Genomic DNA, 24785 nt, shown 5'->3' on the forward strand with positions numbered 1-24785 from the left:
CCCGTTCCTAACCAAAAAAGCTCGACCTTTCAGCCGTGGGTGTGTTATAATGTGACGGCCAATCCCACTATTCGTTGGTAAAAGAGTAGCCCAAGAGATGGCTAGTGATGACTAGCTGCCTTTCCTCTACTCTTACACTGCTAAATTAGGGACGGCTAGCGCAGATAGCCCTCGAGTAGCTTTGCGCGAAATTCATAAAAACAAACAGACTTACTTTAATATTAATTTCTTATTTAAAGTCATGTATCATAGTTATACTAGGTATAGGTTAAAGTATTATCACAAAGTTAATCTGTATAAGATAGACACATATATAAAATTTATAAATAAGATATAGAATAAATTTGACACAATCCTATTTATTTCGTGACGTTTGGTTCACGTTCTATCGTAATTAATAGAATAGTCTGAATATTTTCTAAGTTAAAATATTGACATTTCTAGACTCAAAAACGTTAACAATTAGGAAATCTTATATGTCTTTACATGGGCGCTCACAAAAATATATTCGGGGGGGGGGCAAAACATTTATGTAGGGGATCAGCTTTTACAGTGTAAGTGAACATACTAAAATAACAAGTGTTATGCGTGTTTAAACGCAAACATAAATTTACAGTTATAATAATATATACTAAAAACATCTAGTTTAACTACGATGTTAGGTTTACATCATAATACGTGCAATTTTTTGTGAAATGTAAGGGGCGCCCATGTGTTTTGAACTAATTACACTAAAAAAGCTTAAGACGCCATATATTCTAGATCGATATCGTTAAAAATGTAAGTGAAACATAATTTTAGGCCTATTAGAAACCTTAGAAAGGTATGTCTTTACAGAAATAATTACAACGCAAAGCTTAGGCCGTCTTTTTCTTTACATTTTATCATGGCATATATGTTATACATTAGCAGGGCAAATTAACCTCACTAAAGTTACAGTGGTGCGATAATAAAGGAACGTTTTCACTGATCTTCCTATGTCTTATACATTAGCAGTGCAGATTAACGTCACTAGAGTTACAGTGGTGCGATAATAATAATAAAGGAACGTCTTCACTGATCTTCCTATGTCTTATACATTAGCAGTGCAGATTAACCTCACTAGAGTTACAGTGGTGCGATAATAATAATAAAGGAACGTTTTCACTGATCTTCCTATGTCTTATACATTAGCAGTGCAGATTAACCTCACTAGAGTTACAGTGGTCCGATAATAATAATAAAGGAACGTCTTCACTGATCTTCCTATGTCTTACTGAATATAAGTTTGAACATTCATTATTCGAAAGTCCACATTGAAGCATGTCATTTATTTTTTCGTAGATTAGGGTACGCTTATGATATCATATCTTTCTAATTATCCTTACCCTGTTAACATTTTCTCGGTGAGATAGCGGTAAGTTTACAGACTTACAACGCTAAAATCCAGGGTTTGATTCTCCGCGGTAGACACAGCAAATAGCCCAATGTGTTTTTCCTCTAAAACAAACAAACAAACAACATTGTTAAGTGGTTTTTTTTATTCATCTCCGCTGGTTCCATAAATTTTCCTACACCCCTAAAGTTTCCACAATTAGTGCAGTGGTTCCCAACCTTTTCACTACCAAAAATCCCTTTTATTATTAATTTTTCCCCAACGGATCCCATTCTGTTTTCTTCCATGCATTATTTAATTAATGAAAATAGCTCACGAACCACCAGGCCCCGGGGATCCCAGGTTGGGAACCATTGAACTAGTGGTCAACTAGTTACATGCAGTGTTGCCAATTTAGTCTTTTTCCATCTAGACTTAGTTGTTTTAAATTTTTTCTAGATGGAATAAAAATATGTTTAGTCGTTGGTTGGAAATATAGTAGTTATGTTTAGTCGTTGGTTGGAAATATAGTAGTTATGTTTAGTCGTTGGTTGGAAATATAGTAGTTATGTTTAGTCGTTGGTTGGAAATATAGTAGTTATGTTTTGTCGTTGGTTGGAAATATAGTAGTTATATAATACAATTTGACAGTTACCTATTTTCTTCGATACACAATAGTTTTCTAACAGCAAACTGAGATAGTATTGATAGTTGATTACAGAAGTTATCTACCTAAAATGGTCATGAAACATTTTTCAGCTTTCATTATGGTGCCATACAGCCCCCAATCGCCCGCACGGTGTCACCCCTCGGCCTTCGTGTCCTGAAAAATACGAACACCCCCTCTAATCTCAGTTCCTGGGGTAAACACAGGCCGGTTTGTTTGTTTTTTTCGAACCAGTAGTTGTATATTTTCAAATGAAATAAGTAATGAATATATTGAAGTTAAGATATCGTTGAAATTGCTATTATAAATGCACAGTCCTTAAATAATTGTGACAGCATTTTCAACAAATGTATACGTTATTTATCATTAGGTTATGGGAAATGTGCTGTTCTAAAACTGGATTTATTTATTTACAAAAGTAGTAGAGAATAAAACAAAATTTGAAAATGTTTATTATGTTAACTTACAAATATATAGGGGCACAGTCCTTCAGCTATAGTTAAATTGTTTAGGTTCGAATATTATAACTAGTTATAAGTGAACAGTATTTAATATTACACTGTCAAGAGTACTTGCAGATATTTCTGTTTTCAAATAATTTTCAAATCTAAAATCTGCTTTAATTTATTTTATTTGTTCTAAGAACTCGATTATTAGATTTTCTTGCATGTCCGAGTTTGTTCAGGTAATACAAAAAATAATCTATTGTTTTCTCATCCTTACCACGTTATTGGATTGTAAACGCAAATATTATTTCTAACCATTCAAGTGAAAGTTTAAAGATGTTCTATTTTAGTTCAAATTATCTCCGTGTAATTAATGTAAGCCGACTCTGGACGCTTTTGATTTGGAAATGCAGTGTAGTTCGTTAAACTTTGATTAAAACCCTTGGAAACAACGGTTTGTTGAAATTAGATATACCAGCATATTACTCTTTTACTGGCTCTTAAGTCTAAGAGGAACGATCTTAATGTCTTAAAATCAAATTGAGTTGGCGACGGCTTATTGGAGTTTGAAGCTTTATTCTAAGCTTGAGTGTGTGTCTGTGAATTTTTCTGAAAGGACTTTGGCGTTAGAAGTTAGTAACGTTTACGTGAAAGGTCGATAGCAAACCAGTGGTATATTTGATAAAGTGTGAATAAATAAGGTCAAAGGTCTTCTCCAAAGGAAAAATGACATGGGATTCCTATTTTTATTACTAAAAGTACGAGCAAAAGAAAAACGTAAACAAGTCTTAGATGGAGTTTCTGTTTTTACGAATTTTGTTTTTGAAGTAATTTCATGCATTTGGATTACATGTATTCTCTGACCTTGACCTTCAAAAAGCAGTTTAGCAGTTTGTGTTTTCTGACTTTGACCTTCCGGATGAAGCTTCATACTTATTATAATATTGACCCGTGTGTACTCTCCACTAAGTTGAGTTATGTCACTCTTTTCTTATGAAAAAATCTTAGGAAATAACTCCAAATTTAGCATATCCATAGAACGTCTAGTATAGCTGAAAAATAAAGTTATACGAATTTCGCAAACTTTAATCCAAACACAAACAATAGAAATCAAAACACAGTTTTATCTAGATCTAAATAAACTAAGTTGTTAGAATACATTATAAATATACAGTAGTACACATAGATCAGAAGCAAAGAACAGAACAAATTAGAGTTCATCAACTTTTGAAGATACTACTGTTATGTATCATCATTAAAAACAAAAATACTAATGAGATCAAATGGAACTGTTGTATGGACACTTTATGTATACATAGTAACGAAACATATCAATTGCGTTATATTGTCACATTTCGTATATCTATACATTCTCACAAGATGGCGCCAGTCACAATACGAAAATTATAGCAGTCACTAAACAATTACGTGTCGTAGGGTCTGCAATGAGGAAGATGGCTGGACCAGAGTCCCGACCGATCACAGCGAAGGTTCTTGGGCCCAAGTCGACGAAAACCCTTGTTACATCTCACAACAATAAAATCACCAATATCATACTGAAATTTGATTGGCACAACATAACCATTAGGTGGTTGACCAGGGTATTCACAAGAACGTCGACCTGAATAACAAATATAAAAAAATAACACATTTAAAGATGTCTGGTCATAAGTCATTTGAAATGTATTAACAGACTTCATTCACCTGTTTCTGTTTCGAAACTTGTTTGAGTACGATCTTTCGACCTTAAACTAGCTGCAGAAGAAATGGGATGAAGTTGATCAAAATATTCTAGTTGCAGTTTTAGTTGTAACATAGTGTATTGGCATGCGAAGATACTGAGTTAAAACGATAACTTAGGAAGGAAACGATCAGTGTTAACCACAAAATATCATTATAGGGATTCTAAATTTTAGTATGTTGGCAGCATATGATATGAAGAACATTTTGACGAGATGTGGTTTACAAGGTTTTATAGTTTCGAAAGAATTTGCTGTTAAGAATGTTTATCAAAAACAAACTATAATCATTTATTATTCTCCATTTACTTACATAGTTAACAAGTAGTTTGTTAATATATAGAAATGGTCTAAAATGAATAGAAAAATTAAATTCTAAACACAAAGACATTTACACACATTTAAAGTTAAAACTTTCATTTATTTGAGGAAAACGTTATAGGATGTATTTAATGTTAAAAGAAACACTAAGTTTCATTGGTTGGACGAATTGATTGATCTTAAGTCATAAGCTACAATAATATATAACAGAAAGACTGAATTAATGATACATCATAATTAGTTTTTTGTTTTATTTTACGTACAGATGAATTAATGATTCAAGTGTCTTACACATTGGTGTTGGGTGTGACCACTCTCCTTTGTCGTTACACATGGCCATGAAGCTTCCAATAAGAACAAATCCAATATGGCAAGTGTAAGTTACCATGTCTCCCGCTAGGTGGTGCCCTCCGTCTAAAACTCGACCATTTTCTGGAGGTATTGGCGGCTTGCATACTATTACTGAAGGTACACGTGTAAAGTTGTGTTCTCAACAATAGCGTCAACTCGTAAAAAATATTATAAACGGGAACATTAAAATCAAATGTCTCACATTTATGTACACAAATTGAAAACGGAAAAATGACGTTTTCTTCATAGAAAAATAACGAAACGGATTATTCTAATAACCTATAAATCATCTAACACTTCATGCACTGGAAATATCTGTATCATTTCTTGTATATACTGAAAACACACACACACACAGAGACATATATATATATACACATATTTACATAATTAGATTTAATTTTGTAGAGAAGGAAATAAATAAATAAATGAACAAATAAAAACGCAGCCACAAAACAAATATCCAACACTGGGGCACAAATCATGGATGGGGTGGGTCATTATGTAATGTGCTCCGATTCTTTGAGGTGTCGGTATATGTTTGTCATTTATTTATTTGCTTATATATGCAATATTCTAGTTGCAGTTTTAGTTGTAACATAGTGTATTGGCATGCGAAGATACTGAGTTAAAACGATAACTTAGGAAGGAAACGATCAGTGTTCTACAAATTTAAATCTAATTATATTTCATCTATGATTTGCATGTGCTGTGTAAAATTCAAACTGTCCTTCCCTTTGAGGGCCTGGCATGGCCAGGTGGTTAGGGCGCTCGACTCGCAATCCGGCATGACCAGGTGGTAAGGGCGCTCGACTCGCAATCTGTGGGTCGCGGGTTCGAATCTCCCTCACACCAAACATGCTAGCCCTTTCAGCCGTGGGGGCGTTATAATGTGACGGTCAATCCCACTATTCGTTGGTAAAAGAGTAGCCCAAGAGTTGGCGGTGGGTGGTAATGACTAGCTGCCCTCCCCCTAGTCTTACACTGCTAAATTAGTGACGGTTAGCACAGATAGCCCTCGTGTAGCTTTGCGCGAAATCCATAACAAACAAACCTTCCCTTTGATGTAATCTGTTTAAAAATGTTTTTGTAGCTTACTTAGATAATTATACATTTGCATATATATATATTAGTATTATTACTTTTGATTCAAAAGTCTAAAAGTTTCATACCAATTAAAATATATAAAAGTACCCGAGCACAGGATTGAAGAACATAATTTTTCTTTAGTTAACGTAATGCCGAAGAAAGCTGGAAATTATCTAAATGATTAGACATTATCTTCCTTTTTGCTTTTTCTATTTTTAAGGAACAGATCATTAAAAAAATGTTGTTTTTTTTAGCTTGCCAGAATTTTTGTCTTTCAGTCATCTATATACAATGTTTGGCAATAGAAGTTATGAATGAAATAAGTAACAATCAGTTTAAGGTTCTTTCCCTCCTATAACGAAGTTACAGCTAAAAGTTGAGATATTATGTGGTATCGCACGTATTTGAACTCGGCTCACCAACTCCGAAATCCAGAACTCCACCAAGAGCCAATCCGCGACAAAGCATCAGATGCTACAAACTCTTCCATCACCAACTCCGAAATCCAGAACTCCACCAAGAGCCAATCCGCGACAAAGCATCATATGCTACAAACTCTTCCATTAGTGGTTTAGAAATTAGATATTGTTTACTTACATATACTGATTATCAACACTATATTTCAAAAAGACTTCTCTAAAACTCTCTCGTATTATCACTATTTTTCTCTGGAATTTTGATATGTAATTTCTAACACTCTTGAGAAGCTTTTTTTTTTCAGAATATCGAGATATTGATCACAATAGGCATATTCAGTACAATGTTAACTAATTGAATATTATACTTGTTTAAGCATACCTTCACATACTGGAGGAAAATCTGACCATCTCTGGTTCTTCAGACATCTTAATGATGAAGAGCCAACTAATCGATAGCCCCAAGTACAGATGAAGTTGACACGTGTGCCGAAAGTACGATTACGTGTGCTGGCCACAAGATGGCGCGACTCCACTGCCAAAGGTGGACATTGAATAGCTGAAATTGAATCATTTACCATTCACTACAAAAATTTAACATTCGTGAGGTAATGATTTAAGTGTCATAATTCATCACATTTCCAGGCGCTTTTTAATACCAGGTAGTTTTGACTGGTGTTCAGGTTTATTTAATATATAAATGAATCTTTTTTCTTAAATAGAGAATAATACAAATTTACAAAAAATATATTTATATAATTTTGAAAAATGCGGTTTCAAATATATAATTAAACAATCTCTAGAGTATTTTTTAAATTCCAATCTTTTAAGTATTACCCTAAAACTTTGCTTAGAGTATTTTTTATGTGAAAAACAAAACTTTTAATGCTTTGAAATAGAGTATCAATGACGAAAAACTGTAACTATAAATTTAAAAACTGGTTTGGCCTGGTAGTTAGGGCGCGTGACGCGCAATCTGCGGGTCGCGGGTTCAAATCCCCGTCACCAAACATGATCGTCCTTCTAGCCGTGGGGGTGTTATAATGTGACGGTCAATCCCACATTTAGTTGACAAAAAAGTAGCCAAAGAGTGGGTGGTGTTAATTAGCTGGTTTTCCTCTAATCTGTCACTGCTAAATTAGGTACAGCTAGCGCGGATAGCCCTCGAATAGCTTTGCGCAAAATTAAAACGATGGTTCTTTTCAAATTTCTGTCATTTCTTAAGTATATATATATATATATATATATGCATAAACAACTTTTGTGTAAAAAACCCTTTCAATGTCTATGAAACACAGAACCAATGACAATTATGTAAAATAAATTAATAATTTCAACTGTTTTATAAAAACACAAGCTCAGGTCACCGTCCTTTGTCCGGCCTATGAATTAAAAAAATGTGGGGGTGGATCCTATGATAAATAACACAAAAATCCTAAGTTTCACATAATTTATTTATAACATAAGATATTATTACAGTATTCATTATTACCTCACCAAAAGTTTTGTGTAAGCTTTAAGAACTCACTATGTTTGTTTGTTTGTTTTTGAATTTCGCGCAAAGCTACACGAGGGCTATCTGTTCTAGCCGTCCTTAATTTAACAGTGTAAGACTAGAGGGAAGGCAGCTAGTCATCACCACCCACCGCCAACTCTTGGGCTACTCTTTTACCAACGAAAAGTGGGATTGACCGTCATATTATAACGCCCCCACGGCTGAAAGGGCGAGCATGTTTGGTGGGATGGGGATGCGAACCCGCGACCCTAAAATTGCGAGTCGAGTGCCTTAACCACCTGGCCATGCCGAGCCAACTCACTATCTATACACTTAAAACATAGTATACACTGTGCGATGGTCAGTGTGATTTTGTACGAAGAGGTAGCGGCCAAAGTAATGGTGGTATGGGTTACCCGCTTTCAATGCCCAGCTCTTCCAAGCTATTTCACGTTATTAATTAATAGAGGGTCATTGGCCACAGAAGTGTCTTACGGGCCGAAGTTCTAAGGTCACGGGTCAAAGTAAGAAATGGGTATAACTCAAGAAATGGCTTTTCAATGTTATGGTGGCTGTTGGAGTATAAACTTCATTGCATTCCTACACAAAGAGCGCTAATGCACTCTCTGAGTTATATAAAACGTATGTTGTGTTATAGAAAATCAGGGATTTATACCCAAACACCAGCATCAGACCCAAAGACCACAACACCCGATCAGAATGCCCAACATTGGTACTCAGTTGACCCTAGCCCGATGGGACCAGCTAATTGACCCTGAAGGGCCACCCCAAGGCCACCCGTCTACATGAATTCAAGGACAAAGTGGTGTGTTGCAGTGCCTCAGACACCACTCAAACACCAGGATCCTCTCCTCCCCTTCATGGGTCGCCACGCATGGCAAACACGTGGGTGGATGTTTAGATCCCAGAGGAGGTAACTGAAAATACAAAACCTTCCCTAGAAGGTTCCCTCACCACGTACAGGAATCCACCCCGAAGGGTGTACCAGCTGAACACACTTGGAACGGCACCTGGTTTTACTTGTCTTCTTTGAGGTGAAGGTACAAACAACAAAATAATATAAATATATACGTATATTAATTTTATAATATTTACTGACATTCACTTTCCAGGCCTACTATAGATATTAACATTCAGGGTAAGTATTATTGAAATATTAGTCTCTATCATGTATCATGCATTGCATAAGCCTAGTCATAGGCCTATAAAAACAATTTTGTAGACTAGGCTTAGCTAAATGGGACGTGGTGGAGGGAGTGTATTTTGAAAATATAATTTTAATACTTGACTCAACATAAAAAGGTTATAAAATGGGAATAACTTGTGACATTTCTAAATGAAAAGCAGAATTATTGAAAACTTTATTAAACATAGGCCTACCATAGCTAGTTTCAGATACATAGATGTCAAACATGAAGTGGTCATGACAAACAACAACTTCTTTCTTCAGTTTCCACTGATCCCGTCTGAACGCATGAAGCCACTTTCTAGACAATTCCAGATTTGAATACCACGAATGACCACCTCTCTTAGAACATCCAAGCACACAACAAGTCGTTTGAGGCATTTTTGAACTATTATATTTATTATTATTATATTATATTTATGAATCAAACAGAAAGCATGATAACATGGCGAGACAAAGAAAATGAAGAATATAAACATCCAGGTATCTGACTATAGACAAGGGCCGCATCGCTACTGGTGCCCTCTACTGGTATAATTAGCACGGTCCCTCATTGAATAAAGTTTTTGTTTGGTGTAAGGATGTGGCGCCATTTATTCCAAACTATTATCCCACAAAGTTTGGTTGAGATTGGCTCAGCAACCTAAGAGTAGTCACATAATGGACAAACAGACAGACAAAAATTTTCTATATATATATATGTTTGTATAGAAAATGAGTTTAGACTCCTACTGCTAAAAAATATATATTTAATGATATTTCAACTTCATTCTAAAATTATGAATTCTGCAACTATAGATCCAAAATTCTGATGATATTGGGAGTATAAGTGACATAGGATGAGTTGTTTTTAGATGTATAATCACATCGTGTTCATTTATTTTATACCTCCTATATATATATTGTATTCGATGAACTTCTCATGGGATTTGCATAGTTTATATAGTAATATTTACTAAAATATGCTTGTAAACATAATCAATGAAATTTTAACATCTATCAGGACTACGTATAGTGTATGCGTTTTTTTGCTAGCTAACTAAATAGATGAATATTCATATGCCTAGTTGAGATAGTTTAATATCTATTGATAATTAATTGCAAAGCTGACATGTAGTACATGTCCGCGTTTTACCGTGTATATTTTAGAGATGGCCCCCATTTGAAGTCTCTTAATGACATTTGAGAGGTGGGGGATAACCCCCACCGATACCCATGTAATTATGATGCTCAGCTCTTGCATATACTTTTGCTTCGTTCGCCTGTGTAATGAGACAGATATATACAGGTGAATAACTTGATGTACCTTGACACAAGGGAGGCACGTGAGACCACTCCTCTGATGCTGTACAAGTTAGTTCCTCTTCGCCCCGAAGTACATATCCTTCCAAACAGGCAAACCTAGCTTTACTGTGAAGTCGAGTTCCTTCGATAGCCATTAAACGCTTGTGGTCAGTAGCTTGAATTGGTGGACAGCTAACACCTGAGAACAGCAAAGTAAGTATGTAAGGCTTCAAGAAAAGAATGCTTGTATGACGCTGTTTCAGATGCCAGCTATCTATGAACTCAGTTAAACTCAAAATAATCTTTTTTGTTTCTTTAATAATATCTACTGAAATTACTGCAGTCAGTTCACAAAAGATAGCAACACGCAATACGTATACAAGTTCTGTAGACAGTTCAGTATCAAGCTTTACCTGGTAACACCTACTTCTCTTGAAATATCTAAAAAGTTATCTTTATTGAATATCATAATTCTGTAAATATTACTGCGCTTATTGCAATACATTATTGAACATGGGTATAATTATCATCATAAGGTAAGGATTTTTCTTTCTTTCTATAAACACGCGCTTCATAAAAACTTAATATTATCGTATTGGTTTTCCTTCGACTGGGATCTTTATTACAGCTCGCTTCTTTTCATAAATGCAACCTACTTACGGCTTCAAAGACATTAATACCACTGTTATAACGCGGAATGAAAAGGATCTCCGCATTAGAGAAACCACATCTATACGTAGACCAAGCCTCGGTCTTAACTGAAAATATACTACTGGAAATCCAAGATTAATTTCGTATTTGGAAACTATTTAATCATAGATTTGGAAACACCAGTTTTATCAGCTTGTAAGAAAGAAAAAAGAAGACAAACTGTGCTAAAATGAAACAAGAAAAATTATATGATTTAACCAAAAAGTAAAATTGTGAAAAGTTATAGAAAGTTTTATATTTTCTGAAAAGGGCTGAAAAAAAATATTCGTGAACGATCCAGTTTACCTTTTACTACAACATCAATGGAGTTGCTGTAACCACGAGGCGTCTTGCACGCAAAAGTTCCAGTATCTTGAATATTAGCATAAACGATGGACAACCGATACTTCCAGTTACGTTCCTTCGATGAAATTGCCCAACCACATGGATACTGTCTAATAAAAGTCCAAAAATAAATGTTTCAGTCCTAAAAAAATTCGGGCAGGATTATATATTTATAAACTCCAAATGTAGGTATAAATGTAAATATTTTCAGATAAATACAAGAGAAATTGATTACCGATTCATTAAAACGAAATCTTTTCTGAGAGTTACTCGCACTTTATAAGAGTCGTGCTCCAGATCCCGCTCTGACCTCGGAACTACTTCCTCCACCATCTACAAAGTTCAGGCTGATGATCCTGATTACACACTATTGTCTCACATTGTAAAAAACTTCCGCGAAGAATGGTAAGATCAGTCTTATACCATACATCTTGACAAACTTTTCACAGATCCTTCACCATGTCTTTCGTCAGCTTCCAAGAATATTTTTAAGCAAACTGAAGGTACAAAAGTCCATCGGAGTTGCACCTAAAGACTTGAGATGCACGAGATTGAATAGTATTGCAGCAATCCAGTGTTTACGTCACTTCTGTAGAAAATAGGTATTTGTTTCGATATATCGCTGAAAGCTTGTTGCCTTTTGTATTTTAAGCCTTCAGGTCACAGTTTACTTCCACGTTATCGGTACAAGGCAACATGCACACCTTCACTTTAACGTCTTTCTGGATCACAAAGTTCTCTTCATATTGTGGATGTGATCGTTGCTCATCATTGTCTTGGGGTGGTGTTTCGAAGTTCGTTGTTGTTCTAAAAGTTTTCCTGTGGGAGTTTATTCAATTCCATGAAGGCTCCTTTCTTCGAAATGTTATGTCCTTCTGCTCTATAGGCCTACCATATATAAATATCCTTTTTTTTCTTTTTTTTGGAAAGGGTAAGGCCTATTCCTCCACGTCCCCTGGTGGGACTGCGGTAAGTCTACGAACTTACAACGCTAGAATCCAGAATTCGATTCCCCGCAGTGGACAGTAGATAGCCCTTTGCGGCTTTGCTTTTAAAAAAATCCTCCATCAATTAGCTACACTAATAGAATTGTGCAGTGTAATTGCCAAGAATTCGTCATGAGCCAAATATATCGATACTAGATATATCGTCCATGGCGCCATGGTTCGCATCCACGTCGATACCCTATTGTATTAGCATATTATATAATAGAAATACCCCATGGACGGAAGTTATGTAACTTCACGATTAATGAAAGGTTATCTTAGGACATGAAAAGTTGCTTCCCTAATACGTAATTGTAAAAAACGCCCATAAAAACAGCAAAACCTAAAATGTGAAATCGCAACTTTGCATGTATCTCCGCACGGACCCAACACAAAAGAAAAGGAACAGATGAGGGTGTTCTACCCCACAACGTCCAACAAAAAATAAATAAATAAAAACAATAGCATAATTATAATATAATACATAAATGGAGGAGACAGCAAAACTGTCTTTGAAGTTAGCATTCCAACCACCAATATGATGTTTGGACATAAATACCAAGATGTTAAGGTATTACTGTACTAAATCCAATCTTTATTATTAGTATAGCTCCCATCATCCACTCTAGAATGCTACACTCTGGATCTTCAATGGTCCTAAAGAGATCCACAAAGTACCAGGGAAGGTGATACAACTGCATTAATGTAAAAATAACCATCTATATTTTGGTAAAAGTAGAAGTAATATATAACAATTCTAGACAAATGTTGATAACAATAGTATATATAATATTTTAATAATTAGACAGTTAGGAACGAAAAACATGCATATATCTAAAAATTATTGGATTACTCAGAGTGCGCAAAACCTTAACCTTCAAAATTACACCAGTTTTATCTCAGAGGTAAAGAGAAAAAAATATATAAACGCGAGAAGATAACATTAATGGACATGAAAATAACAAATAAAAGCGATTGAAATACGCATGTAAAAAAACATAAACTATAACCCGGGTAAAGACGACTTTCATGGGTGAAGGCTGATTTTTACATTCAACCAACATACAACATTTTATCAACATCACATATAGCACAGAAACTGGAAACAAAAGTAAAATCATGTGTAAAATACTGATCAGGTTTAGTCTAATTGATGTACGAAAGTTTTAGTATGATTTTATTTTGTACATTTGGCCAAAATGCAAGTAAATGTTACATTTGAATGTTTTATGGTCAAAGAATGTTTCGATAATCTGTGATTTTTAGCAATAAAATAATAAGTTAACGTATTAAACAGCAAACAAAAACAACTCGTAGATGCAGTGATCTCTTTTATAAAATCTAAAAAAAATCGTAGAAATTCCAAATGTCCAAGGGCCTATATCACAGACTTTAAATAACTTTTGTGGAAGTCATGAGAATTACAAGTATAGTAGTCATTTGGCTACATATGACCTGAATAATCTGTAGAAACCTTATTTCTCAACAGATTGCGGATAAGCAATGGGGTTGTTCAATATATTACATAAGTATACCTTTGTTGAGTTGTCCAGGTCCATTCTGGGTTACCAAGGTTACGACGAAACAAGCAGTCAAAATGCACGATACTTTCTGGTAAGATTACAAGTTGTCCTTGCTTTGTTATTCCTACTTCTCCAGCTGCCACGAGGTATGTAATTGTGGGCGGTGCTTCATCTGAAAGAATATCTATCACAACTTTAACATATGTAAACAGCCCAATCTTGGAGTCTGAAAAAAAAAAGCTTTGAATAAAATGAATACTAAAATTTACTGTTTTTGTAAACACAGTTAATAAAACAATATATATTTAATACATACAATAATAATATAAATAAATTGCAACAAATAATTAGTTAATAAAACTTTAAAGTTAATCACCAGAAGTCTCATTTACAGTAAACTCTAAATGGCTCATTCTTTGTTCTAACAGCAGGCTCTTAGAGTTTTAACTCTAACATCTAACTATAGATCCTTGAAAGTTAAAGTCTTATTCTTAGCTCTAACAGTAGACTTTTCAAGTCCTAATAACAGACTTAGAGCCATGCCTCTGTTAAGCAGTCGAATTACTTATGAATAAAATCATTGCTAGTGAGATAGTTTGAGTTGTTAAAACGTTGTTTTACTGACAGTAGTTACCGAGTTAAGCCTTTACAATGTTAACGTTTATTATAACATTGCCATTTGAAACATTTTAATACTAGTCACCCTACTATTCATACCTCATTGAAAAAATTTAGAAAGGGTGAACATTTTCTAAAAAAATATTTTTTTTCTTGGAAATACTGCACGGGAAAAATGTTAGGATTGTGTTCTTTAGTCATACACAACGCATTGCATCAAAATGATTTAATGTACAGAGCTCAAAATTTTCATGAATTTTTCAGTATAAACTGTAATGTTTTTATATATTAAAAGTGGTAAACATTTTTTTAAAGAACAGCAGTTTCTCAGTACTACATCTAAAAATTACATCAATAAAGATATAACAAAACCCTCGCTTACAATCCTAGTTAAAGTCGTGTTCTTGTTGTGAGGAGAGTACATTTTATTTAAAATTTTGTCCTATAATAAATAAATGGTTGTTGCACATATCACAAATATAAAAATAATTGTCTGAATCTTGGATACCCAAAATGTGAAAGTTTTATGGAATTTTGTTGTGGTTCCATTCAATAGAGGGGGCAGTAATTTTTGGTTACATACGTAGATACTGACATACACGCTATGTCCATTATAATGAAATATAATGTTTGTACTACTATAATTTTCCCGTTAGTTTGCCCCCACTGGCACAGCGGCATGTCTGCGGACTTACAACGCTAGAAATCGGGTTTCGATACCCGTGGTGGGCAGAGCACAGATAGCCCATTGTGTAGCTTTGTGCTTAACTTCGAAAAAACAAACAAACTGTTTATAATGCTAAGATATTTGATTCGATCTCTGTGATGATCACAATGCAGGAAGCACATTGTGCAGAATTACGTTAAAAAAAAAGAAATGTTATGGAATTAACCAATCAGTAGCTCAACGATAAGTCTCAAGGCTTATAATGCCAAAACCCGTGGTGGGCACAACACAGATAGCCCATTGTATAGCTTTGCACTTAACAACAAAATTCAACCAACATTATGAATTCTTGAACTTTATAAGGTTTGACATTATTGTATCTACACAAACACATTATTTTTTTTTAAATAAATAAAAAACACACCTGAAAAATTCCTGTGTAATGTAGTTGGAACACAATGTGGTATTGTAGAGCTCCAGTGTCCATTCACACATTGTACGGTTCTATTACCCACAAACTTGTACATCCCTAGTTCGCTGCAGCGCATGCTCAGTATACTGCCATGGGGAAGTTTGATTTGTTGATCGACTGTAAGAGATATTCCTGCGTGGGTTATTATCAGCTCAGCATCTGCTGGCCTCAGGAAACACTGTCGAAATAAAGGCTGGAGAGTATTCTTGTCTGAAGTAGGAATAAAATCCCAGATACATATGAATAAAATGGTCGAATAGGTTTATTGCGATTAACCTGCTCTTATGAATTCCTTTTATTTAACGTGTTGGAACTATTAGCTTCAAGAAATACGACTACACACTCCTCAAGATAACCGATTTCAAGTTAGAGAAACTATCTCAAAGAAAAATAAAGATAAAAAATACCAGTTTCCATAAAAAAGAGGAAAAACAGATAACTTCAAGCTAAAATATTCCCAAATCGGATCAGATTAACAACTATTGTTATGATACAAGCATATAATAATTACTTTAATTGATAATACTAAACACTCAAAGTGAACGAGCTCCCTCAAACTAACATGCCGTTAACAAAATATTTTAAGCTGACATTTATGATGAAACGAGCTGAATGATTAAAAACTACAAAAATTTAATATTTTCGTAGAACCGTTCCCAAACTTGTTATAAACATTCTATTGCTTAATTGGCTGTATAGTAGATCGCTTGTTGTTTGTGATTTTCTAATGCTGTTAAGATTTTAAGTTTATCTTATTTTTTTTATATAAGCAAACACTCGAAAAGCAGTCAATAATTTTTAAACGCTCCAATAAGTAGTTCCTTGAAATTAATCATTTCGAACAAATGTTTGGATATATGTTGACGCTCGTTACTGTGAAGTGGCCATCTGGCAATTGAATTAATCATCAATCCTAAGAAGTTGAATCCCTTAAGAAATAGATGTTACAGATGTTTTCCATCATTTCTGATAAACCTCTTTGCAAATCATCAGAGAATTATATTAAAATGCAATAGAAAATTATTTTATTTTCCTTAATGACTTCCAGAAAACTTTCGTATAAAAGGTTTACGATATCGAGGAGAATTCAAAGAAATCTATGCTGAATCATATACCTTGAAATCCTTTCTTAAAACAGTTTCCATTTACGTTCCAGCATTAGCTGTAAAGAGAACACTAACTTTAACTTTGATCTTTTATAGTATTAATATTTCAATATAATATTTTAATATATACAGTGTTTGTATAAGACGAAACGTACATTCTAATTCTCGTACAGACTCAGCAACGCACGAACTCACATACACAAACAAAGATATATAAACTGACTAGTCACTTTTGATCACGCTACAATAATACCTTGCTTCAATATTAGGCCGTTCGTTAAGGAATATGTCTGCAAGTTGTTCACATAGATCAACAGAGAATTACGGAAATACTCATCCTAAAGATGCTTAAATTGGATTGAAAGTTTGTAACCCTGCTGGTCAAGAAAGACTAACGAATTCAGTGTCGAGCTCATCAAACCAATAACGGACAATACGAGTCCAACAGATTATTGCTTTATCATTTAGCAAAAGCTCTTGTCCGTAAGAGTAGATATGCAATATTGTGAGGTGAACGTACGACGTTCAGATGTACTCTGGACATTATTGGTCCTATTATAAAAAAATCAAAGAATTCAGATCCTGCCACAATAAAGTTTCCAACACTTCCTGGCCCGGCATGGCCAGGTGGTTAAGGCGCTCGACTCGCAATCTGAGGGTCGCGGGTTCGAATCCCCGTCACACCAAACATGCTCGCCCTTTCAGCCGTGGGGGCGTTATAATGTGACGGTCAATCCCACTATTCGTTGGTAAAAGAGTAGCCCAAGAGTGGTGGGTAGTGATGACTAGCTGCCTTCCCTCTAGTCTTACACTGCTAAATTAGGGACAGCTAGCGCAGATAGCCCTCGTGTAGCTTTGCGCGAAATTCAAAACAAACAAACCAACACTTCCAGCAGCTTGCACTGTCGGAATAGCAGAGTTGTGTACTTCATGTTATTCCTTTCATATTGGCCTGGTGGTTGGGGTGTTCAAATCGAGATATGGGAGCTGCGGGTTAGAATCCTGTTACCAAAAATGCTTGTCCTTTCAGCCGTGGGGCATTATAATGGACATTAATCCCACTATTCTTTGGTAAAAGAGTAACCCAAGCTGTCTTCCCCCTAGTATATAACTTCTAAATTAGGGACGACTAGCGTAGGTTGCCCTTGAGAACATTTGCGCGAAAATAAACAATCAAACAAATACGGCTTTTACATTTTGTTGCACAGGAAATGAGATATGACTAATCTGATCATATCATACGCTTCCAGTTGTCCCTTTTCCTTAATTCGTGCTCAAAGCACCACTGAGGCCGTGCTTTCCTATTTGTATTAAAGACTGGCGATTCTCAGACTGGTTGTTGAATGTCACTTGAGAATTTTCTAATATCTTTCGCATGGTACGGTTAGAGATAGTTGAACCTTAACTGATAATGAAGGATTGGGCCACAGTTCCACGTTTGTTGTATCTTACAATCATGTCTAGTCCCATTTTCCGTTTGTCACCAGCTGTTACGGGCCACAGTACCAGAAAATGGTGGTTTGGTAACATTGAGCAGTTGTTACACTGGTGCTCCTAGTGTCGATTCCTTAAAACAGTATCAAGCACTGTATCGATCCTTTATGCGTGTAGGCAAAATATTTTTCCCGTACATTAAACTGTTCATCCTGTATAGAATTTCAACTACCCTAACAGAACTTATAACCACCTATATACAATAGATGTCATAATATTAGAAAAAATAAAAGCTTAGCTTTAAACATAAATGTTGGTTGTACCACTTATAAGTCAGCGAAACAACATTACGTTTAATTTTGATTGGAATAAATTTATCCTAAAAACCTTTCACAAATCATAGAACTAATAAACGATATCGTCTATGTAATTCATATGTCATTTGTGCTAATATGTCTTTAAAACGGAATACATATTATTTCAAATTCAGACATTCATAGGGAAATAAAAAATGCATAACAAACTTTAAAAAAGATAACTGTAAACGTACACCGGTTGTATTTTTATGCAAATAAAAAATCTGGTAACAATTTTTAAAACTACAATTAATTTAAGTTATCCGAGAAAGTAAGTAGTACATATAGAAAGAGCGAAAGAAGTTTCGACGGGTGAAGTAAAACGTCCCCTCAGATTTGGTTTGATTTGTACTTCGCGCTAAGCTGCTCTGCGCCAGACTTTCCTAATCTAGCAGGAATAGACTAGAGGGAAAGCAGCTAGTCAACACCATCCAACGCCAAGTCTTGGGCTACTCTTTTACTACCAACAAATAGTAGGATTGATCGTAACATTATTACGCCCTCACATCTGAAAGGGCGAGCATGTTCGGTGACGGGATTCGAATCTGCAACCCTCAGATTGCGAGTCGAGCGCCCTAAACACCACGCCGGTACCATCAGGTCTGCAGAGAATATACTATTCACTTGCTACGTTAGTTTTAGGTTTATAGAAATAATATTTGTGTAAATTAACTGAGTTTTCAAACGTATCACTATTACAAGTCTAGTATATAAAAAAAAAATGTTTTTATAGCATCCGTAAATCAGAATTGATTAATGGATATAAAAATTTAAATGGGAAAATCTTTCGGGTTTTCACGTCTGATTTATGTTTCTGATCATTCTGTAGTTTAAATCCAGTCTTTCACTTAAAGAAATTGTCTGCTTAAAAAAAAAACACAAACAACTTAAACTATATTTCCAAAGGAGTTGAGATTTTTCAAATTTATTTCCTGTAAATCAAGGTCTATCTGTAGTTTGGTAAATCGTTCATTAATAGGCATAGAGGAAGTAATTATACAATTTAATATCTGGAAGAGAGCTCATTAAAAGGCTTCGAAATGATCAATAACAACTGTTGAAAACTTACTTTCTTCAATAGTGCACAAAGGTCCAATCCAAGCTCCATCCACACACTTTATCTTGCAGATACGTTTATACTCAGGTATTCTATGGATTCCAAAGAAATGTATTTCCTGAATACTGCTAAAATCCATCTCTTCTCCATGCGGTATCCTTAATCCGTTCACCACGACGTCTGGTGAAACACATCTACCAGCTAGTGAAGGAAGAAAGATATAATATTATGCATGTAACAAGAGTCAACATGGCATTAGTATGTCTGTATTTTGGCATGACGTTATATTTATTTGATAAATTAACTCTATTTCCTAAAAAAGTTAGTAGATTTTTAAGTAATCTTGCTTTGAACTCTACTGCATATCTAGTTGTATTCGTAATTTTTTTTATTCTTTAAACGTTTAAAGGAGGTGTATGTTGTTTATCGTCTCGGTGAGAATAACGGAATACAATAACACAACTGATTAAGGAACTGGCAGTTCCCCTGTGGGACAACAGTAAGTTTACGAACTTGCAATGCAAAAATCTGGGGTTCGATTCCTCGCGGTGAACGCCGCAAATAGTCCAATGAGTCTTTGCTCTAAAACAAACAGACACTGACAGAAATAACACAAAAGCAGAACAACAGAAGTGAGAGAAAAATATAATTAAACAATTGACAGACGGAAAAGTTATGGGCAAAATTTTAGCTAGCATTCTGTTATAACTGATGTATTTGTTTTATCCACTGTGCTTTTAAAACCATAGACAATACACGGTAAGAGTATCAATTCTCAGTGAACCTATAGCAAATCGTAAAGATTTGGGTAAAAATGTATCTATTGTTATGCTATACCCGATGGTAAATTTGTTTTATCAGCTATACTTTCAAAACCTTAAACAATAAAGGGTTCGAGTTTCAGTTCCCAACGAATATGAACCTATAGCAAATCGCAAAGATATGGGAGAAACATTAACAACCACCACGTTATTATATCCTGTCTACTAATACCGTGATAATAAAAATTGTTACACACATCTTCACCTGGCCTAAACTACGAGCTCTTTTTATGAATACGTAGTATTTTCTTTTAGTAAACGCGTAAATGTAATCTTGAAAATGTTCTATGTAAGATATATTTTAGTTTTCCGAAATTAAAGCAGATATCCATGTAACCCAATATAATTTGTTTCGATTTGTTTTAGTACACAGCTTCACCATGGGTCATCTACGCTCTGTCTACCGCGGGGAATCGAACCCCGGATTTTGGCGTTGTACGTCCGTAAAATTACCGATAACCCACCAGGAAACACCAGATAAAGAAATATTTTTATAGAAGCTTTTCATGGACAGTAAGATATTACTTATGCATATGTTCTCAAGATAATAAGTCATAACAACTCAGAAGGGTTTTGGTAATTATTTATATGAGTTTGGTTAATTATCAATAAGGGTTTGCTAAACTAACAAAATTTTATACGAGTATATAAAAAGGTATGTTGAAAGATCTAAGAAAATATATCAATTCATTAGCCCACATTTTGTACATAAACCATCAGTTCAAGAAGCTTATAACTTGAAAGAAAGAATGAACAATAAAAACCGTAATATTGTCCAGTAGATTCGGCGTTACCACAAACCAGTTCGTGAGAGAAATAGAATTTGAATATCTACTGTGCGGGATGTAATTACGTTTAGCTCTATGATATACATCAAGTCCATGAAATGAAAAAAAAAAGTTATAAACTACTGGTGGGGCGTCGATAAATTTTGCTCTATGATACACACGAGGTCCGAAAAAGGAACAAAATATGTAAATGTGGGACGTCGTTACATTTAGCTTTATGATGCACATCAAGTCCGTGAAATGAACAAAATTTGTATACCTACTGTGGAGACGTCGTAAATTTTGGTCTATGATACACATCACATCCGTGAAATGAACAAAATTTGTAAACCTGATGATGGGGCATCGTTACATTTAGCTTTATGATACACATCAAGTTCGTGAAATGAATAAAATGTGTATACCTACTTGATGGGCGTAACTTCATTTAGCTTTATAATAACACAACATCCGTGAAATGAACAAAATTTGTAAACCTACTGGTGGGGCGTCGTTACATTTAGCTTTATGATACACGTGAAGTTCGTGAAATGTACAAACGTGTACTCCTAGTGGTAGGGCGTTGTTACATTTAGCCTTATAATACACATCAAGTCCAAGAAATGAAAAAAACTTGTAAACCTATTGGTGGGGCGTCGTTACATTTAGCTTTATGATACACGTCAAGTCCAAGAAATGAAAAAACTTGTAAACCTATTGGTGGGGCGTCGTTACATTTAGCTTTATGATACACATCAAGTTCGTGAAATGAACAACATTTGTATACCTACTGTTGGGGCGTCGTTACATTTTGCTCTATGATACACATCAAGTCCATAAAATGAAACAAAAATTGTAAACCTACTGGTGGGGCGTCATTACATTTAGTTTTATGTTACACATCAAGCCCGTGATATGTACAAAAGTGTATACTTGTTGGTGGGGCGTCGTTACATTTAGCTCTATGTTACACAGAAGTCCATAAAATGAACATAGCTTATAAACTTGCTGGTAGGGCGTCGTTACATTTTGCTCTATGAAAGACATCAAGTATGCAGGATAAACAACTTGCATGCTTACACGTAGGACTTAGTTAAATTTAGGACTTCGCTCTCTCTCTCACTATATATATAGTAGAAAACAGTTACTAAGATTTACAGAAAAGAAAAAGTAAGTAAAAGTATGAAGTTATATGATAAATAAATTACATTTCCATTATAATAATAATAAGCAAAAATATAACTAAATAATATTTTAATTTAAAGAGTATAAAGACTACTTTTACTTATTTTTGAACACTTCTACTTCATTTATACATGGACTGTATTATATGTTTATACATTTGGGAAGTATGTGTATTTAATTTAGATTATTTAAGTTTAGTTGAAAAGCGGTATATGTATGTTTTTTGTCATAGATTCTCAGTAAAACTGTTTCCTGAAGAGTGACCTTTGAAGTCACGAAACCGGTAGAAGAAACTAATTAAAATAAAAGGTCTGATATTTCAGTGTTTTCTTATATGTATAAAGCATTAGAACGGTGTTACCTTATTCATCTTGATAAACATCTTTAGAACAATAGAATGTGGTAATTATTACCTTATCCTGATTGGTTAACTTGTTATCACATACAGGGTCGTGCCACTTTATATTAAGGCCTATACAAAATAACGGGTTGGGCTATCTTCTTCCAGAGTATCAGCATAAGATCCACAAGGTACTGGAAAATGTCCCGAGGGGTTTTGGCCATTTAGTCTTAACGGTACGGAATTAAAAGAGCAAAGTAGGTAGGGAATAGTGAAGGCGAATGTATCTTTCAAGTCCATCCCATAGGTGTTCAATTGGATTAAGATCCAGGGATTGTGCTGATCATAGGAGATTCCTGAAGTCCCTGTTATGTTCCTCAAATCATGCATCCACAATTTAGGCACGGGAGACAGAAACATTGTCGTCTCAGAAGTTGCCCTCTTCATTAGGGTGTACATGAAGCATCACTGGATGCACGAATCAGCAATGATGCTGAGATAAGACGTGGCGTTCATTCTATTTTCCAAAGGGATCAAGGGGTTCAGGATATGCCAAGAAAACATGCTCCAAACCACGAAACCTGGAAAGCTGAGATCACACAAGAGAGGTGGGTTATTATTGGGTTTTTGTTGATTTTTTTCCAAAATCTGTCATCTTCCACTTATACAAAAAATAGGTAAAGCCTGATTATTTTGACCGCATCACTTGTTAGCATTCTTCATTAGTGTAATGTTTACGCTCCTTACACCATTATAGGCCTTTTATTTTTTTGGTAACCGAGTCTACTGGTTTATGCAATGTTATTCTACTATCATAGTCCATTCGTTACAACATTCTTCGCAAGTTACGACTGGAAATGTATTGTTTGATGACGGTAGAGCTTTACCATCCTGTCTAACTGCCTTTCTTCGCTTTCTGTCACTAAATGTTTCCGGTCAACATTCTTCCTCTCAACAGACAATTCATTAAACTTTTTCCACTGCTGATAAACTCGAATTACCGATGCCTAGAAGCAGCATATCCATGAAACTATCTCGACCACTGTGATACCTATTAAACATGCATCCACATCGTGCCTATTTTGAAAGCTGCAATATACTTGTATTTCTCAATTTCTGCTAGACTGGCTGTAAATGTGCTATTTCCAATCATTCATAATACTTCCGGGAACACCTTACACAACATGCGATCAACCTAATTTACATCTGTAGCTCAATGATATATCTGTGCTGTGCCCACCACGGTTATCAAAACCCGGTTTTTAGCGTTATAAACCTTCAGACGTATTCAGGTTAGTGTACCAAGTACTAAAAATGGGTAAAGAAAGTATTGTATCATCGCTGCCGTGTCACTAGGTATTAATGTGTTGTTCTCTCTGCTTTTTCTGATTTCTATGCCCTTATTTCAGTATTTTTTTTTAGAGAAAAAAAATATACAGCTCTAAACTTAAGCAATTTCTCCTATATAATTATTTAAATATATAAATTAATTCTGTTGGTTCGACTACCGTTTTACAGTGTAACAGATCTTGTAGAAGTAGTTTCGTAGCACTTTCTCCATTGCGATTTCTTATATTGTAAGCTAAAACTTTTAATTCATTAAGAAAGCCAATCAAAAAACATTTTTCTATTCAACAATGATTAAAGGATATATATAAAATGCATGTACAATAAAGTTAGTAAGCTTGTGAATAAAATTACTATTATTTTACCATTCGTCTTGAGCTTCAGATGATGAATCAACGGTGTTTCTTTAATACACTTTGTTACCAAACTATTAAAGCTGTTTAAGGTTAAAAGTCGTCATTTTGATCCAGTAATAGATATCACATTACAAGATCAAAAACAAATCCTCCTCACATTACGAGATCAAGAATAGATCCTTGTTACATTAAGAGATCAAAAACAAATCCTCCTCACATTACGAGATCAAGAATAGATCCTTGTTACATTAAGAGATCAAAAACAAATCCTCCTCACATTACGAGATCAAGAATAGATCCTTGTCACATTATAAGATCAAGAACAAGTAGATGTCATTAAACGAAG

At 34.7% G+C, this 24785-nt stretch overlaps 1 protein-coding gene across 1 annotated transcript in view; it reads right to left on the reverse strand.

Moving 5' to 3' along the window:
• Positions 1-3676: 3676 nt before the first annotated feature.
• The window catches only part of LOC106457845 (locomotion-related protein Hikaru genki-like), a 30092-nt gene continuing 8983 nt past the window's right edge, over positions 3677-24785 (reverse strand). Inside the window, exons 2-9 of the mRNA XM_022383895.1 lie at positions 19636-19824; positions 15623-15880; positions 13926-14085; positions 11366-11514; positions 10392-10568; positions 6766-6942; positions 4819-4989; positions 3677-4088 (exon numbers count right to left, since the gene is read on the reverse strand). Of these exons, the coding sequence (XP_022239603.1) occupies positions 3892-4088; positions 4819-4989; positions 6766-6942; positions 10392-10568; positions 11366-11514; positions 13926-14085; positions 15623-15880; positions 19636-19824 (1478 nt within the window). The 3' untranslated portion in view covers positions 3677-3891. The remainder of the gene's footprint in view (positions 4089-4818; positions 4990-6765; positions 6943-10391; positions 10569-11365; positions 11515-13925; positions 14086-15622; positions 15881-19635; positions 19825-24785) is intronic.

Source organism: Limulus polyphemus, unplaced genomic scaffold (genome assembly GCF_000517525.1).
Source record: "Limulus polyphemus unplaced genomic scaffold, Limulus_polyphemus-2.1.2 Scaffold381, whole genome shotgun sequence".
Lineage (NCBI taxonomy): Eukaryota > Metazoa > Arthropoda > Merostomata > Xiphosura > Limulidae > Limulus > Limulus polyphemus.